At 24.9% G+C, this 20,113-nt stretch overlaps 1 protein-coding gene across 1 annotated transcript in view; it reads right to left on the reverse strand.

The window, feature by feature from the left end:
* LOC117172917 (lipase 3-like) overlaps window positions 1-14,119 on the reverse strand; it is a 37,211-nt gene extending 23,092 nt beyond the window's left edge. Inside the window, exons 1-3 of the mRNA XM_033361210.1 lie at window positions 13,740-14,119; window positions 6,321-6,606; window positions 1,966-2,080 (exon numbers count right to left, since the gene is read on the reverse strand). Coding sequence (XP_033217101.1) covers window positions 1,966-2,080; window positions 6,321-6,606; window positions 13,740-13,841 — 503 coding nt within the window. The 5' untranslated portion in view covers window positions 13,842-14,119. The remainder of the gene's footprint in view (window positions 1-1,965; window positions 2,081-6,320; window positions 6,607-13,739) is intronic.
* Window positions 14,120-20,113: the final 5,994 nt, after the last annotated feature.

Consider the following 20,113-nt stretch of genomic DNA (forward strand, 5'->3'; position numbering starts at 1 on the left):
AAAAATTTCAACCTAATGGTCGAATTTTCAAACAAATAAAATTAAACTTCAACCAGAGAGTTGCATTTTCAACCAGAAAAATAAATTTGGTAGTTTTTTTTTTTTAAATAAATGATGAATTTCTAATTTAGAAGACCAAATTTTCGATAACAGTTGATTTTTTGGTCCAATTAGTTATATTTTCCAAAAAATCCTCAAATTTTTTAATTAAATAGTTTTTAATAGTTTTTAATTAAATTTTTTAGCAAATAGTTACTTTTTTAACAGAATAGTGGAATTTTTAACCAAATGGTTGAATTTTATCCAAATGGATAAATTTGTAATAAAATTGTTGACCCAATTAATTAAATGTTCAACAAATTGTTTAATTTGAAACCTACAAAGAAAAAATTTCAACCTAATGGTCGAATTTTCAAACAAATAAAATTAAACTTCAACCAGAGAGTTGCATTTTCAACCAGAAAAATAAATTTGGTAGTTTTTTTTTCAACAATAAATGATGAATTTCTAATTTTGAAGGTCAAATTTTCGATAAAACAGTTGATTTTTTGGTCCAATTAGTTATATTTTCCAAAAAAATCCTCAATTATTAAATAAAATAGTTAACTTTTTAATAAATTGATGAATTTTCAAAAAAAGCATTAAATTTTCGAGAAAATTAGTTACATCTTTAAGAAACTAATTAAAATTTTAACAAAATAGTTGATTTTTAACAAATTTTGGAATTTTTAATCTACAAAGAAATTCAAATATTCAACCAAATAATTATATTTTTTGGCAAACAGTTTAAGATATTGTTGAATTTTCAACCTACGAAGTAGAACTTTCAACTAAATGGTTGATAAAGCAAACTTATTTTCAACCAAATTGTTAAATTTTTAATCTACAAAGAAGAATTTTCAACCGAATGGTCGAATATTTAAATAAAAAATATTAAACTTTAACAAAACCAAAAGAACGAACATTCGCTATAAACAGACGAATGTTTAACAAAACAGTTAAATTTTCGATTAAAAATATAAATTTTAACTTAAATATTTCAACCAAAATAAATACTTTAATTTCAAATTTAAAAAAGTCAAATTCTACCAAAAAAGACTAACAAAAAAATTTTATTTTGGAAAAATATTTGAATTTGAAACCAAATACCTTCATTTTTAACAAGAAAGATGAAATTCCTGCCAAAATAGATAAATTTTAACACACCAAAAAAATTAATTTTCAACCAGGAAAAATAAGTTTCTCCCAAAAAAAGGGGAATTTTCAGCAAAATACGTGAATTTTTAAAACAATATTTGAATTTAAAAAAAAAACTAAACTTCCTATAAAAATATTAGATTTCCACGAAAATTATGAAATTTCTAGCTACAGAAAAAATGTTCAACCCAGAAATATGATTTTTCAAGAAGAAAATTAACTTTCAACTAAAATTATTATTATAATAATTTATTGGCACCAAAAAATAGATTTTAATTTTACATCAGATACAGTTGAATTCAGCAAAAGGTTCATTTTCTGCCAAAATAGACGAATTTTAACTAAATTTGATATAAAATTCAACTATTTGATACAAAAATAAACCATTTTGTAGAAAAGAAATTTTTAGTGAAAATTAATTCTCAATGAAAATTTAAATTTAACAAACTAAAATTAAGTTTAAAAAATCTAGAAGCGGAAAAATATAAACTAAAAATGAATCAAATGAAATTTAATACTAAAATTCGATTAATTGTTCAAAATATTTATGTGAAAAATGATATAATTTCCTTTTAAAAAATTTCTTTTTTGGCAGAAAATTAATCTTCTGGCTTGAAAATTGAACTATTTGGTTAAAAATGTATATATTTTGTTAAAAATTCTTCTTTTCTTTCAAAAAATTGAATACTCGACCGTTTTTTGAAAGTTTAAATCTTTAGCGCCAGTTTTCGAAATAACAGTTTATAAAATTGGAAATTTTTGTTTTACCTGAAGTCCCAAAATTCTCTGTCCTTGACGTTCCATTTTTTGTGAAATTGGGAATAACTGTTCCCTCTTACGTTTACCAGCCAAACATCATAACCCTGATCAACCAGAAGATAAGCTGCGGGAAAAAATATTGATTATAAATTTTAATATTATTTATATTACATTTACATTATTATTTTATATTAATATAAATGTTTAGGATATTATATTGTGCAAAAAGGGGACAAAGGAGTCGAAAAAGTGCACTTTATCGTCCTAGGACGGTTTGAAAAAAATGCACTGTCATTGAAATTAAAAAATCGAGTTTTTTAAAGCTGAACAATTTTAAATTAAATTCCATTAAACTGCAAAATTAAAATCCACGCTATTATTTTCAATGCTCTGAAATTAAAAATTAACAAATTAATTTGTAAATGTTTAAAATGATATCATTAAAATCAAATTTTAAGTTGACAGAATTAAACATTTGAAATTTTTAAATATTCTTTAAAATTGAACACTTTTTAAATTAGAAGTTAAATTTTTTAATTAATAATTCTTTAATTGTACTTTTTACATGAAAATTCCACAGTTTCACTTACAAACTAAAAAATTGTAAATATAAGGTTTGATTTATAAATGAACAATTAAATATTGCTAAATATTCCAAAATTGTTCGCTTTTTAATAAAAAATTTTCAATTGAATGGGTTAAAAATTGAATATTTTAGAATTAAACCAGGATGATCGTTTTAAAAATTCATCTGTTTGGTTAAAAATTAATTTCTGTAGTTGAAACTTTAACCATTTTGTTGGGAATTCGTTTCTTTTTTGGTCGAAAATTTATTATACTAACTGACAAAATTAAGTATTTTCATTTGGTAGAAAATTAATTTTTTTAGTTGAATATTCAATTTAAATATTCCATTTTTAGTGGAAAATGTACCTTTTTTTTATAGATATCTAATCTTTTTCGTTTAAAAATTAACTGTTTTGTTTATATATTTTTTTATATAGAGAAAAATTATCTTTGGGTTTACAAATAATTTAAAATTAATTAATTTTGTTTAAAACACGTCTTTTTGCGCTGTTTAAAATTTCATTTTTTTAACTGTAGATTTAAGTATTCTTGTTGCGGTTTGTAAATTTACCTTTTTTAGTTGAAAATTTATATTTTGGGTGAAAATTGATTGTTTTAAGTAAAAATAGAATTCTTCTATTTATGGTTAAAAATTATTATTATTATTTTTTTTTTAAATAAAACAGAACTGGTTTGTTAAAAAAGAACCTTTTTTGGTAGAAAATTAATGTCTTTGGTTAAAAAGCTATTTTACAAACTGAAAATTCAAGTATTTTTGTGGCAGAAAATTTATCTTTTTATTTGAGAATTCATGGATTTGGTTAATAATGACATTTTTTTCAGTTGAATATTCAATTTAACGATTCCATTTTTTGTGGAAAATAGAAGTTTTTAAATAGAAATATAATATTTTTCGTTAAAAAAGTGTTTTGTTTTCTAGAAAATGTAACAATTCTATTTTTTCTTCATAATTCATTTCTTTGGTTGAAACAATTTTTTGGTTAAAAATTCGTTTTTTTTTTTAATAGAAAATTTATTTTTTGGGTTGAAAGATTCCACTATTTAGTTAAAAATTTATATTTTTAGTTGAAAATTAATTAATTTCGCTGAAAATTCGTTTTTTTTTAAATTTAAAATAAAATTTTCTATCTGCAAATTTAACTTATATAGTTTTTGTTAGTAAATTTCTCTTTTTTAGTTGAAAAGTTATATATTTTATTGAATCTGTATCTTTTGTGGTAGAAAATTCATCTTTTGGGTTTAAAATTGCATTATTTTGTTGACAATTCATTTTTTTGTTAATAAGAATTTAATTCTTATATTTTTGTTGAAATTTTTTTTTTAATATGTATTTAAGTTTCTAACGATTTAATAAACCTATATTTGGTTGAAAATAAACTTTACGAACTGAAAATTTAAGTATTTTTTTGCCAGAAAATTTATCTTTTTAATTGAGAATTCATGCATTTGGTTATAAATTAAATTTTTTTCCAGTTTTAGATTTATCATTTTAGTTGAAAATTCAATTTAACTATTCCATTTTTTTGTGGGTAATTGACATTTTTTAATAGAATTATAATTTTTTTATAACTTTCAACAATTATTTGGTTAAAAATTCGTATTTTTTTTAAATAGAAAATTTAACTTTTGGGTTGAATATTCTACTGTTTAGTCAAAAATTCATATTTTTAGTTGAAAATTAATAAATTTCGCTGAAAACTCGTTGCAAATTTAAAAATTCTAGATTTTTTTAAAAGTAATTTTACCTTTTTTAAGTTGAAAATTGATATATTTTATTCAAACTGTATCGTTTTTGGTAAAAAAAATTAATCTTTTATTTTAAAATTGAATTATTTTCTTAAGAATTCAGTTCCTTTAAATTTATTGGTTTAACTGAAAATGTAATTCTTATATTTTTGTTTAAAAAATCATGTCTTTGGTTGAAAAAAAACCTTTTTTTGAAAATTCTTTTTTTTTTATATATTATCTTTTCTAACGATTTAAAAATTCTAAATTTGGTTGAAAATTATCTTTTTTTAATGAGAATTCATGTCCTTTGTTGAAAATGAGTCTTTCTAGTTAAAAATTAATTTCTTTGGTTGAAAATTTATTTTACGAACTGAAAATCTAAGTGTTTTTTTAGTAGAAAATGTATCTTTTTAATTGAAAATTCATGTATTTGGTCATAAATTAAATTTGTTTCAGTTTAAGATTGATCATTTTAGTGGAAAATTCAATTTAACTATTCTATTTCTTGTGGAAAATTGTCATTTTTTAACGGAAATATAATCTTTTTCGTTAAAAAAGTGTTTTGTTTTGTAGAAAATGTAACAATTCTATTTTTTCTTAATAATTCATTTCTTTGACTGAAACAATTTTATGGTTAAAAATTCGTTTCTCTTTTCATAGAATTTTATTATATAATTATTTTTCTTTAGAGTAGATAACGATTTTGTTGTAAATTAGTTTTTTTTTAATATCCACTTTTCTAATAATAATAATAATTATTATTAATTTAATCATTCTTTTCTTTGGTTAAAACCATTTTTTGGTTAAAAGTTCGTTTTCCTTTTAATAGAAAATTTACCTTTTGGGTTGAAAGATTCCAATATTTAATAAAAAAATTTATATTTTTGGCTAAAAATTTGTATTTTCAATTGAAAATTAATTAATTTCGCTGAAAACTCGTTTTATTATTTTTAAATTTAAAACCACAAATAAAAAGTTTTTAAAATTAAAAAAAAAACATATACTAAATATAAATATAAAAAATAGACTGTGGAAGCCCTGTTTATAAGCGTTTCTTTAATAATAATAATATTATACCAATTGGTAAAAAATTCATATTTTTAGTTTAAAATTTGTATTTTTAGTTGAAAATTAATTCATTTCGCTGAAAACTCTGTTTTTAAGTTTAAAATTTACTTTTCTAACTGCAAATTTTTTTTATTAAAAATTAATATTTTTGCTTGAAGATTCATCATTTTAGTTAAAAATTCATTTCTTTGGTTTGAAAATTTATCTTTTAAATTTAAAACCACAAATAAAAAGTGTTTAAAATTAAAAAAAAAAAAAACATATACTAAATATAAATATAAAAAATAGACTGTGGAAGCCCTGTTTATAAGCGTTTCTTTAATAATAATAATATTATACCAATTGGTAAAAAATTCATATTTTTAGTTTAAAATTTGTATTTTTAGTTGAAAATTAATTCATTTCGCTGAAAACTCTGTTTTTAAGTTTAAAATTTACTTTTCTAACTGCAAATTTTTTTATTAAAAATTAATATTTTTGCTTGAAGATTCATCATTTTAGTTAAAAATTCATTTCTTTGGTTTGAAAATTTATCTTTTAAATTTAAAATCACAAATAAAAAGTGTTTAAAATTAAAAAAAAAAAACATATAATAAATATAAATATAAAAAATAGACTGTGGAAGCCCTGTTTATAAGCGTTTCTTTAATAATAATAATATTATACCAATTGGTAAAAAATTCATATTTTTAGTTTAAAATTTGTATTTTTAGTTGAAAATTAATTCATTTCGCTGAAAATTCTTTTTTTAAGTTTAAAATTTACTTTTCTAACTGCAAATTTTTGTATTAAAAATTAATATTTTTGCTTGGAAGATTCATCATTTTAGTTAAAAATTCATTTCTTTGGTTTGCAAATTTATCTTTTGGACTTGAAACGACAACTAAAATGTGTTTAAAATATTGAAAGAATAAACTAAATATAAATCAATTAAAAAAAATACTGTTTATGTTTATTTGATAATAAGAATAATATTTTACCAAGAGCTTTCTGTGGACCCAAAAGCACCCAATCCGCCGAACTGGAAAGGAGGCCATGATTGACGAGAATAGGTGGTCGTTTGGAAATCCGTTTCTTTGAGAATGGCCCCTCCAATGGTACTTTTTCCGATTCTATATTGCAGTTCGGGTCCCTGAGTTTCGGATTTTTTATTTTATCGTTATCCTGATTTCGTGAGAGTACCCGGTGCAACTCTAGACGGTACCCATCCTCAGTCCAGACGTGATGAGTTTCCGCTATATAACCGTGCTTGGTGATCAGTTCAGGCTGTAAACAAGATATTCAAGTTATAAAAACAAGTGAACGAATCGGTAGAAATTGTTCAGTCAACCAATGGAAAAATAAATTTCAAATTCAAATATTATATATGAAACTTTTCAACCAAATGGTCGAATTTTCACACAAACAAAAAACGAAACTTCAACCAAATAATTACATTTTTTGGAAGACAGTTGAATTTTCAACAAAAAGGCAATTTTACAGTGATAAAATTATTATCAAATTTGAAAATAGTTTATAAAATTTCAATCGGAGGTTTAAATTTAGTGAGAAAATAAGGCTTTCGAATTAAAATTTTTAATTTTAAACAGATTCAGAATCGTCTTTTAAATCAATTATTCAGAACTTGTTAATAATCCAACCATTTTTTGTTTTATTAACTATTTTTTATTTAAAGTTCACTATTTTCGTTTACAGAGTCTACTATTAAATATTTGGTCTTCTTGAAGAAGAATTTGTAAACAATGAGATAAAGTTTAAAAGAAAAAATCATTTTCTGATAAAAATGTCGATTTTCTTCAGAAAAGTTGATTTTTTAAAAACAAAATACGTAAATTTTTAACGGAATAAATAAATACAAAATTTAAAAATATAAAATTTACAATAACATTGTGACTTTTTAAACTAGAAAAGCTCAATTATCAACTCAAAGTGGAACGGTTAAATTTTAAGTTGAAAGAATTAACTTTCAACCAAACTGATAAGTTTTCAACTAAAATAATGAATCATAAACTGGAATAGTTGAATTTTATATCTACCAAAAAGATAAATTTTTAACCAATAAGATTAAATTTCTACAAAAACACGAATTTTCCACAAATTACATGAATTTTCAAAACGATTTTTTAATTTTTTAATAAATAATAACAATCTTTAACCTAATAATTGAATTTTCATTCAAAAAATATAAAATTTCAGCCAAGAATAGGATTGTTAAATTGATATGAATTTTGAATTAAAATTATGAATCTCAAAAAAAAGATTAATTTTCAACAAAACGTTTATTTTTCAATCACATACATTTATTTCTAAACAAAAAGATGATTTTCTAAGGGTCTACTATTAAATATTTGGCAAAGAATGTACCTTTTTTAACTAAAATATATATTATTTGGCTCAAACTAGAATTATGTGGTTCAAAATTCGTCTTTTTTTCTTGAAAATTAATTTTTTTTCTGTTATAAATTCATTGCTTTTGGTAGAAATTTTATCATTTTTGGATAAAAATGAAACTGATTGAAAATTAAAAATCTTTTTTGGTTGAGGATGCACCTGTTTTGTTTAAAAATTGAACTACTTTGTTGAAAAACAATTTTTTCGGGTGATTTTTCATCTTAAATTTTAATTTATAACTTTGGCTGAAAATTTGTTTTTTTTCAGTTGAAAATTAATTTTTTACACTAAAAATTGAACCTATCCAGTTTTTGGTTGATTAAAACAAAAAATGTATTTCTATAGTTGATAATTTAATATATTTTTTTTTAATTTACCCTTCTCAGTTTAAATTTTAAATATTTTGTTGAAAATTTATTTATTTTCTCTAAAGTTTGTCTTTTTAGTGGAAAATTAATTTTTTTATTGAAGACTCTCATATATTTTTTGTTGTTAACATTTTTTTGTAAAATAAAAATTCAACTATTGTGTTGAAAATTCAACTATTTTATAGAAAATTGATCTGCTTAGCTTGGAAATTTAACAATTCTGTACAAATTTTAACTATTTTATAATAAATTAACTGTTTTGTATAAAAATCATCTTTTAAGATTTTTAATTAATTCCCGTCAATTAAAATTGGTAAGATTCTTGGATTTCGGATAATCTTCCAAATTAACAACAATATTCGCTTAAAACCTTCAAATTTTGTTGATGAACTAATAAAAAAAGCAGCCATGTTAAACAAATGTGAAAAATGTTAAAAATGAAGTAATTTATTGAACCTATTTTTTATTTTAATATTCATTCATTATTCAAGCAATTTTTTAATAGTTTAAAATTAAGAATTTCATTAATTCGAAAATTTTTAATTTGCGAATTTTATTATTTCAGAATTTTTCCATTTGCGAATTTTAAATTGTCGGCATGTTTATAGTTTGAAATTTTTTCTTAACTTTTCTCTAAAATATAATTTTTCAAAATAAAACATCAAATTTATTTTTGAAATTTTTTATGAACTTCTAAATATGTTTCAAAATGTTTTGGAACTTAAAAATTGTTTAAAGTCTGCAAAATAAAAAACTTTCTTTAAAATCTTGCAGACCCTTTTTCAAACAATTTCAGAAATCTTTTTTAATATTCTTTTTAAATAAATTTAGCAGAATAAAAATTATTGAAACTTTTCCGATGAATTTGTTATTCTCTTCCAGTGCCTTATTTGTAAATTTCGGAAGTCTTCAAACGTTTTAAAATATTTTAAAATATTCTCTAACTCTTTTTCGGAAACTTTGGGAATCCTTTGAAATGAGTTCAAAACTTCTCTTTACATTCATTTATTCACAATAAACAATTCAACTTTTATTATTATTATTTTGAAACCTTTCAAAAATCTACATTTTATTTAAATATTACTGAAATCTTTTCAAATTTTAAAGTAGGTTTGAAATTATTTCAAAAATTATAAATATCTTTCCTAAAACTCTTGATAAATCTTGTAACATTGAAAAAACTGCCAAAAACATTCCACATTTTTTTTCAGAATTTTTGAAATGCTTTAAAAACGTTTTAAATATTGCTATAAAGTTATTTTTTCGTAATAAATTTTTTTTTAATTATCCCAGGAATCTTGATAACTTTTGTTATGCTTTTTGAGTCTTTCAAAATGCTTAAAAAGTTTCTTTTTTTTCAAAATCTTTAAAACATCTACCATTTGCTTATTATTTTGAAAAGGATTTAGTTATTTTTGAATCCATAACAAAACATTTTTAATGTTAAGAGCTCTAAAATTGTTTGAAACGAAACCTTTAAAAATAATTTCAAATTTTCTAAATCCTTCGAAATTTTTCTAATCTTTCATATACTTTGAAACTGTTCAAATCCGTGAAAATGTCGTGGAATAAAATTTGATTCGTTCCCTGAAGGTCTCTGGAAATGTGTGAAGACCTTGAATCGTTAATATACCTTGAAATGTATAGAAATCGTAAAAATCCATTAAAATATGTAGATATCATTTGAAATTTCATGAAAATAAATTAGCTTAAAATTATTCATCACATATACATTTTTTAAAAAGTGTTAAGTTATTGATGTAATGACTATTTCTACTTAGTAAGATATGTTCAAAGAAACTCTTACGTTCGTAATTTTAATACTTTCATGAAGGCCAAGGTAACTGGAGATCATAAATCTTTCCATAAACATTGTAATTTGTATTGCATAATTTAAAAAAATTTACATTTACAACTGATTTTGAAATTGTGTCGTACAATTTTTTTAATTTACGAACATTTCAAAAAAAAAGTAAGAGAAAGTTTTGTTCAAGTTTTTATAAATCTTTACATTAATTTATTCTAAATGTAATTTATATTTAAAGAAAAAATATTTAACATCTACTAATAGCGGCGCCTAAATGTGCCAAAACGTTAAAATATTTTTCAAAACTGACTCGAATTTTTCCTAAAATGTAACAAAAATATTTCAAAATTAAATAAATTGCATTAAAATGTTCCAGATTTTTTTCGATATTTTCAGGTGATGACTGAAAAATAAAAATATTCGTAATACAAAACTGCAAAGAATTTAAAATTTACCGAATTTTAAAGTTAAGCAAATTATTAGTTAAATTATAAAATATCCGACAATGTAAAATTCAGTATCAAAATAATTTCTTATTCTGAAAAATTCAGTTTAAGAGAATATTTAAAAATATTTCAAATCATTTCACGATATCCGAAATTGTAAAAAAAAACACTGGAAGAGAATAACAAATTTATAGGGCAAGTTTCAATCATTTTTATTCTGCTAAATGTATTTAAAACGAATATTTAAAAAAAAATCTAAAATTATTGGAAAAGGCTTTGCAAGATTTTAAAGATTTTTTTTTTATTTTGCAGAATCGAAAAAAACTTTTAAGTAGCAAATCATTTTGAAACATATTTAGAAAATTCTCGAGGCTGAAAAATTCCCGAAAAAAATATTCGAGTTAAAAAATTCCTAAAATTATAAAATTTCTGACAATTTCCAATTCGCAAATTGAAAAATTTCGAATTAATAAAATTCCTAATTCTAAACCATTACAAAATTGCTTAATTTATAAAATATTTGTCAAATTTCTTGCAAACTTTTAAATGTATTAAATATGATTTTTCGAGTAAAAAAGAGGAATTTTCTATAAAATAATTCAATTTTGAGCCAAATAATGAACATTTTATTCAAAAAAGATCAATTCTTTATTAAATATTTAATAGTAGACCCTGTAAACGATAATCTTTTATAGAAAAAGGAACTATTTAATTAAAAACTTGTTTTTTCTTTGGATTAAAAGGAATTTTTTTAAATTTTTTTTAAAATTACATATTTTTGGGATGAAAATTGATATTATTTATTAAAAAATTAAAATATTTGTTTGAAAATTCATGCAATTTGTGGGAAAGTCGTCTTTTTGTAGAAATTTAACTTTGTTATTTAAATTGTCGAAAATCTACATGTTATTAAAAAAATTGTAATACCTTAGAATTTATAATTATTTTAAAAAATTTTTCGGATATTTTCGAAAAAATTCTGCAAAATTAAAAAAATTGCCTTAAAATCTTCCAGATATTCTTTCCAACTTTGTAAATATTATCTTAAAATGAAATTTTCAAAATAAAAAATAGTTTTAAATTTTCTTAGGTATCTTGAGAAAATTGGTATATTCTTATAAAACATTTCATGATTCTTAAGAAGTTTCATTTTGTTTTAAATTATTTGAAATCATTTCAAGATTTGAATTAGCTTTGAATCTTTTTAAAACTTCTAAATATCTCTTAAACGTCTTTTCTTTATTAAAAAATTTCCAAAATGAAAACTAAAACAGTAATTGAATTGAAAATTTTCAATTTCAAACGCTTTCAACTCTTCAAAAATGGAGTTTATAATTATTTAAATTAAAAATGTACGAAATAAAATGAAGATCTTGAAAGTGAAATATTTTGTAATTGCGGATTGTAAACTAAATAATATTATAATCAATGAAAGTAACAATTAAACTTGATATTTAAAAAAAACTATATTAGATTTGTAAATAATTTCTTACAAAAGGAAAAAGACAGAAAGATTTAATACGACTTGAATTACATTATCATGCGAGATAAACATACTGATTTAACTAAGAATATCTTTGCGATAACCTTTCGCTATGACACTTTCCAATCGGAAAATAATTTGTAATTGGTTAAACAATATTCATAAACAAATTCAGAGTTTAGACTATTTTTCCATGAATATGCTCATTTTTTGTTTTTGTTTATTCGTTCAAAAATAGCCAATGTCGGAATTTTTGCATGAAAATTGTTTTAATAATTAATAAATATTGTGTATTTGCAAATTATCATGACAAAAAGTCACCGTTAAGATATTCTTAGTTGATTTGGTTGAAAACCTGGAACTTATTCTTCGAAAAATAGACAATTTCTAAAGTTTTTAAATAAAAATTGTTAAAATAATTAATAATTCTTCCAACACATTTTTCGTTAAAAAACGTCCAGAGCCTTCAATTTTCGTCGGATTTAAAAAAAAATTAAAATGCATGAAATTCTGAAGAGCTTGTGACTTCTCTATTTGTTTATTAGTAATTTATTAGTAAATATGTGGAGAAATATAAAAATGAACATTTTTGAAAACAAATTCGAAATATTGTGCGAATTTTCTACAAAATATTTAAATTTTCAACACCAAAATGTGCAATTTCATCGGAAAAGTTTATTTTCAATGAAGAAGTTGAATTTTCACTAAAATTATTAATTTTTCAGTTTAAAGAATGAATTTTTAACAAAAAAATTGATTTTTCACTAAATTTATGAAGCTAGAACTAAAAAAAATGAGATCTCCAGAAATTAGAAACGAATTTTCTACAATGCTGTTAAATTTTCAACAAAAAAGTTCATTTTCAATCAATCAGTTGAATTTCCAATAAAATCTTTAGATTTTCGGATAAAAAAGTGAATTTTTAACCCCCCAAAAAAGAGAATTTTCAACTTAAACATTGAATCTTGATTTTTTTAGATAAATAAATCTATTGCAAATGAAGAAAAGAATAAAACTGTAAAAAGAAAAAAATTTATTTTCATAAATATTTAAAAATAACTTACTTACAATGTAAAACTGCCGAAATTAAAGCAATGATGAAAATAATTGATAATTCTTGTAAATTTGTAAATTATCATAGCAAAAAATCATCGACAAGAGATGCTTAGCTGATTATGCAAATAAAACGAGCGCATTCTTTAAAAACTAGTAAATTTCTCATTTGTTTATAACGTATTGTTTTTTTTTAAATTATTTTTTCCCAATTTGCGGTCACAGAAAGAATTTGAGAGCATAAAATATGCCTAGATTGCTATTCCCCAATAAATATGGAAAATTCCTTAGCATATTTTCACGTACTACTCGTTCAAAAAAAATTCGATTTGTTTTCCCCTTGGCAGGTATAACACAAAAACGGATTTTATTCACATTGCTTTAGTTTTAAGAATAAAAATATATAAAAAGTTAATATAGCCAATAGTATATTTGAGAAGAACACAAAAAAGTGACATGGAATTAAAGATTTTGGTTGTAGGAATCGCTAAAGAAAGTTGGAGGTTAGATGACATTTTCCAGCTTTCTAATTTTATTCATTGATTAACCCCACTTTTTTATATCCTACACACATATAACACTGTCTAGACTAACTTGGAACATATTTTTTACGATAATAATATTGAGAAAAATAAAGCAAATTCCGTTTATTCTTCCCCTTGTTCAGAAGAAAACCGAGAAAACAAACCGAAATTTGTTGGAACGAGTAGTAACAGGAAATACCTAACACCGGATGACGTAATTGGGTTAGAGAAACGTCACGCGAGTCGAAACTCGGAAAGTAAATATAAACAGAAAACGCAATGAAAATATTTACATCACCTGACATAAATAAAAAAAGTGGTACTAACCGTTGTCATGTAAATCTCATCATGGCCCGTTGTTGCGTTCATCATACGATTAACGAGATTGAATTTCAACACGGGCACAATTTTTAAAATATGTTTTAACATCCACACAACTATCACCAAACTCCTCTGTAGATTTAATATTCCTGAATCAATTTTGCTGCCAGGACACTCAAAAGTAGAACCAAAAGAGCGATCGATCAATATTGTATCGTTTCTTGGATGAATTCCAAATATTGTGAAGTCAATCGAAAGTATTACCAACACACTAAAATGACGCACAACGACTGAATTAGCGCTGAAATTCCTCTTACATTCTCGCTACGAGTGTTGCGAGTGATTCAGTAATAATGCCTTCGAGAAGGTTTTGACAGACACTGAGACTGAGAGTTGCGTGCGACTACTGGAGAGGAAGGGGTGGGGGGTGTTCGTTCCATTCGTTCCATTCCGCTTCACCCCCCCCGTGGTTCGGTCGGTTCGCTAATCGTTCTTCACTCTTTGTTCTCGCTTCCTTTCCCGTTCCCCTCCTTCCGCACGGCTCATTGACACTTGTCAAGAGTTAGGACTGGAGTTAAATCGTTACTACCTGCGGTGGGCATCTGCGTGGTCCAAGTGAGCAGCCGCTAATCGGTTGTGAGATTTTGGACCAAATGGAATATTTTTATTATTATTATTATTATTATTATTATACCATTAGGCCTTTTTTGGGGAGGAGTAGAGATTCGTTACCTGATTTCTTTTAAAGATTAAAAATGAAATTCAACATTTATTTAAACTACACTATGTAAAAAAATGCAGGTTTTTTTATGGAGACCTATCACAAGTAGGTCTAGTTACTCTAGTTCATAGGTCTCCAAAGGTAGATACTGTATCTACAAGCGATTTCACGCGAATAGGTCGGATCTACTCAGTTTTGACCCAAAACGCCTTGAATTTATTTTTGACCACTTATTTTTCTTATTATTAGTATTTTTTAACATTATTTAGTATTGTTAATGTCGAAAACATTTAGCTGAGAACAATTATTGGCAAATGCTTAGTTCAAACACTTTAAATAAAATACTTTGTATTTCAAGCTCTGTCAAGTTATACCAGAAATAAGGGATCTCAGAGCCCTTCCAACTGGGATTTTTTCGGGCGATTTCCATTTCATCGTGGTGTACCTGCTCGTCCTACCCTCTCTACTCGACTTCTCCTCACGTCCCTGACTGAGAGAGATTGCTATGCCGGGCTTTGCCAGCAGCCTTTGTCCTAATGAGGCATAAAATGCGGTACATAAAAATGTTATAGTTATGAAATCAGCAAATTAAAAATATTATATTCAGAATCTATGTTTATTTACGATTCCAACCATATGTAACTTGCAATTAAAATATTGAACTTAGACTAAGTTATGGCAGATATTAGTTTGTTTTGACCCTGACTAGATGGCATTATGGAATTTTCCGTAGAATAGTTGAAAATGCATCAGTTTATTTGGTAGAAAATTCGCCTGTTGACAATTTAATACTTATCTGGTGGAAATAATGCTCTTATATTTTCCATATTATAATCTACTATAATAAGTGCATTCATTTTAATTCTATTCCCCAGAAAGTGAAGTTTAAATTCCTTTTAATCAATTGCCCTTGTGTTTAATACACTAGTGTGGCCCTTCTTTTTCAAAATCATCTTTTTTCAACCCCTAGTTCTGTTCGATTGCCCAAGAATCGACCATCATTTTTAATATTATAAAATTATTGTGTATGTCTATATGTGTATGTGTAACTAAACAACGTATATTGTGTACTGTTTTGTTAAGAATTCGTCTTTCCTGTTTAAAAATTCAAGTACTTGGTTTCAAGTATAATATTCTTCTAGGTAGCTGGGTGAAAATCCGTATATTCTATTAAATTGTGAACAGGCGAATTTTCAACCAAATAAACTGATGCATTTTCCACTATTCTACGGAAAATTCCATAATGCTATCTAGTGAGGGTCAAAACAAACTAATATCTGCCATAACTTAGTCTAATTTTAATATTTTAATTGCAAGTTACATATCGTTGGAATCGCAAAAAAATATAGATTCCGAATATAATATTTTTAATTTGCTGATTGCAAAACTAAAACATTTGTATGTATGGCATTTTATGCCTCATTAGGACAAAGGCTGCTGGCAAAGCCCGGCATAGCAATCTCGCTCAGTCAGGGACGTGAGAAGACGAGTGGAGAGGGTAAGACGACCAGGTACAAAGCGATGAAGTGGATACTGTCCTTTTTTTCAAAGGGGTCATAAATTTACTCTTTATAAACCAGTCAACGAAGGATTTTGAATGGAAAGAATTTATAACAATGAACTTAGTTGGCAGGAAGCTTCCATGGGAGGTCTTGAAACACCTCCCAAAATTCAGTAAATTGGGGGGGGGGGGCGCTCGAGCGTCATCTTCCAATATGGCGGCCTATTTAATGTTTTTGGATTTACCTTGGAAACGGCTGTTTTTAGAGCAAAATAGTTACACAATAAAACACTGTAAATTTTCTTTTGAATAAAAAAGGTTGTATAAAACATTGCCGTAAAGTGAATAGTTTGTCCGGAAAATTGAAAAGATTGAACATTTTTGGAAGTTCATTATTTTTGCATTTATGAGCGATTGCCTCAGTGAAAACGAGTGAAGTTTATTGTTTCGAGCTTGGCTGCAGGTAAGCTACCGTGCAATATCGGTAATTTCGTTGTAGCCTGGGACCCTTCGAACTGCATTTCCCAGGATTTAGTACAGTTAGTACAGTCAAGCACAGTAATTTCTATTTTTGTAAGAGAACCTTTCTTCTCCCGCTAACATTTCACGTCTATTAAACGCATTTTTTGTATCAGAAAAAAATCATATAATTACTGATTTTTGCATGAAGCATTCCAACGGTGCTGCAATGATCGTATCAAAATTCAGTAATGATCGGATTAAAAGTGAGCTTATAATCAAGTTTTACAGTTGATAATTAAATCAAACGAATTTTCAACTACTAAAAACTTCAAATTTTATTTCAAAATCTTGTTAAATCTAGAAGTTATTTTAAATATATACAACTTTAAAATTATTTTTGAAAAGTTTTTCGAACTTCTGAATGTCTTTTGAAATTAATAGAATTTTTCGTTCAACTTTTAGAAATTTCGCAAATTATAAAAAATCATATTAAAATATTCTAGACTCTTTTAACAATTTTGGAAATCTTTTAAAATCTTTTTAAGTATTCTTTGTAAATAATATTCCAAAATAAAAAATGTTTTTCAATTTTCCTAGGAATCTAATGAAAATGTTTTATTCTTTTGAAGCCTTTCACAATTTTTAAAAAGTTTCTCATTTTTTTTTAAATCTGCAAAAATCGACATTTTATTTTAAATTAGGTTGTGGCTGTTTGCACCTAAATTTCGTTTTGACTAGCCGAATTTTATTGGTACAAACTTCGTTTAAATTATATGAAATCATTTCAAGTTTTCAATTAATTTTCAATCTTTTCAAAACTTTCAAACACCTATTAAAATTACTCAAATTTCGTTTAGAAATAATAAGGGTCCAATTGCTATTTAAACATCTAAATTGAAACATTTCACTTAGACACTAAACCTTTCTTTTTAAATAAAAATCAAAATAGTAACGTCCAAAGCTCAAAAGATAATCGAAATTTTAACGACTTAAGTTTTCCCAGGTAAAACAATTTAATTTCAAATTGTTTATTTTTAAATATTCGATTTTGATTTATTCGGCTTGAATAAACAGTCAAATATTGATAAATATAAAAAATTATTATTGTTTGTAATAAAAAAATATTTTTAATTTAGTGAAAGCGTTTAGTTACAAAATACATTTTTCCGAAGTATTTTTTAATTAAAAATAGTAAATATATAGTAATAGTAATAATAGTAATAATAATAAGCTTAATTTTAATCCGATCATTACTGAATTTTAAGACGATCATTAGAGCACCTTTGTAATGCTTCATGCAAAAATCAGTAATTATATGATTTTTTTCTGATACAAAAAACGCGTTTGATATACGTGAAATGTTAGCATGAGAAGAATGGAGATACAAAAATGGTTATTTTATTTTCTTCTCCTCGAAGTATTAATCTGAATTATTTCATGAAATGTTAATAATTTTCTGGTCTTCTTAGATTGTCTTCAAAATTATTATTTTACAAATGACTTTCTATATAAACAACAGTAGGTGTGAAGCCAGAAGTATTTTCGAGGCGTGTCGAACAAAAGGTTTTAATTCACTTCAGAGCTTGATTGTAAGCTTAATTTTAATCCGATCATTACTGAATTTTTATAAGATCATTGGAGCACCTTTGGAATGCTTCATGCAAAAATCAGTAATGATATGATTTTTTTCTGATACAAAAAACGCGTTTAATAGAAGTGAAATGTTAGCGGGAGAAGAAAGATTCTCTTACAAAAATAGAAATTACTGTGCTTGACTGTACTAACTATACTAAACCCTGGGAAATGCAGTTCGAAGGGTCCCAGGCTACAACGAAATTACCGATATTGCACGGTAGCTTACCTTCAGCCAAGCTCGAAACAATAAACTTCACTCGTTTTCACTGAGGCAATCGCTCATAAATGCAAAAGAATGAACTTCCAAAAATGTTCAATCTTTTAAATTTATCGGGCAAACTTTTCACTTTATGGCAATATTTTTTATAACCTTTTTTATTCAGAAGAAAATTTAGAGTGTTTTATTATATAACTATTTTTGCTCTAAAAACAGCCGTTTCCATGGAAAATCTAAAAACATGAAATAATCCGCCTTATTGGAAGATGGCGGCTCGAGCGCCTCCCCCCCCATATTTACTGAATTTTGGGAGGTGTTTCAAGACCCCCTAGGGAAGCTTCCTGCCAACTAAGTTCATTGTTATAAATTATTTCCATTCAAAATCCTTCGTTGACTGGCTTATAAAGAGTAAATTTATGACCCCTTTGAAAAAAAGGACAGTATCCATTTCATCGCTTTGTACCTGGTCGTCTTACCCTCTCCACTCGTCTTCTCACGTCCCTGACTGAGCGAGATTGCTATGCCGGGCTTTGCCAGCCGAGGGCCCCCTTTGTCCTAACGAGGCATAAAATGCCATACATACAAATGTTTTAGTTTTGCAATCAGCAAATTAAAAATATTATATTCGGAATCTATATTTTTTTGCGATTCGTTGACTGGCCTATTAGTTTCCTGTCGAAAAAAATTGATAGATATTGAAAAAGGCCGTGCGATCCTTGATCACACTGCACCTGTGGATTTCTCTAGTGTCTAGTGAAACTAAGAAAAATTGTATCAGACAGATTTCCCATACAGATCCAAAATCTCATTTTATGGCCAAATCACCTATAAATGTTTTTTTTTTATTTTGTTAACTTTGACGATGTTCTTACGATATTATTCGATCTTGGGCACTATTTTATTACAATATTTTGAAAGTAAATTTAATACCGCGTCGAATAAGTTTTTTTTTAAAATGAAATTGGATGGAAATTGGGGGAGTTTTCAGCAGTTCTAGGAATTGGTGAATCAGTTTCGCTTCTATGAATGCACACAAAGGTGGTCAGAAAAATGCTTTTCGAACTACAGGAGAAGACACTCACCAAAAGTTTTCATTTCCAGAGAAAGAAAATCCGTCATTATTTTTCGAAATTCAAATATTAACATTAAATTAACATGGGGAAATTTTGAATGTTCGAAAAATTGAACTCATGTTACAGCATTTCAAATAATTTTTAATGGTTTAAACAAATGTAAATTATTTAAACAATCATTTGTTTCCAAAAAATGTAAAAATTAATTGTATTTTCTAATTGAAATTTAATTTTTTGTCATTGTTTGGAGTAGTAAATTTTTCTAAAAACATTATGTGATTATTTAAACATTTATTGTCTATTTTCTACATTTCTAAAAATTGAGCCAGAGATATCAATTTTCTTATCAAATTAGTATCCTATGCTATACGTTTTGTTGAATAATTACATAATTTTTATACATTTCCTTTAACATTTGATAAATTTCTATTTGTTTAAACAATCCTTATTTGCTCAAGCACTTCTTTTTCGATAACTGAAAAAATGAAATAAAAAAAGAACACATACAATTATGTTTCAGACTATATAGTGTATAAAAATAATACATTAATCACTTTTTAATTGTTCAAATAAATATAATTCGTTAAAATAATTACTTTCACCAAATTAATTTAAAAATCGTAATTAATTGTATGTGTTCTATTTAATTAAATTTTTTTAGTTGTTGAAAAATAACTGCTTGAATAAATAAACATTGTTGAAACAAATAGAAATTTGTTAAATATTAGAAGAAATGTATCCAAATTAAGCAATTATTCAACAAAAAGTAGC

This window comes from Belonocnema kinseyi, chromosome 5, assembly GCF_010883055.1.
Source record: "Belonocnema kinseyi isolate 2016_QV_RU_SX_M_011 chromosome 5, B_treatae_v1, whole genome shotgun sequence".
Classification (NCBI taxonomy): domain Eukaryota; kingdom Metazoa; phylum Arthropoda; class Insecta; order Hymenoptera; family Cynipidae; genus Belonocnema; species Belonocnema kinseyi.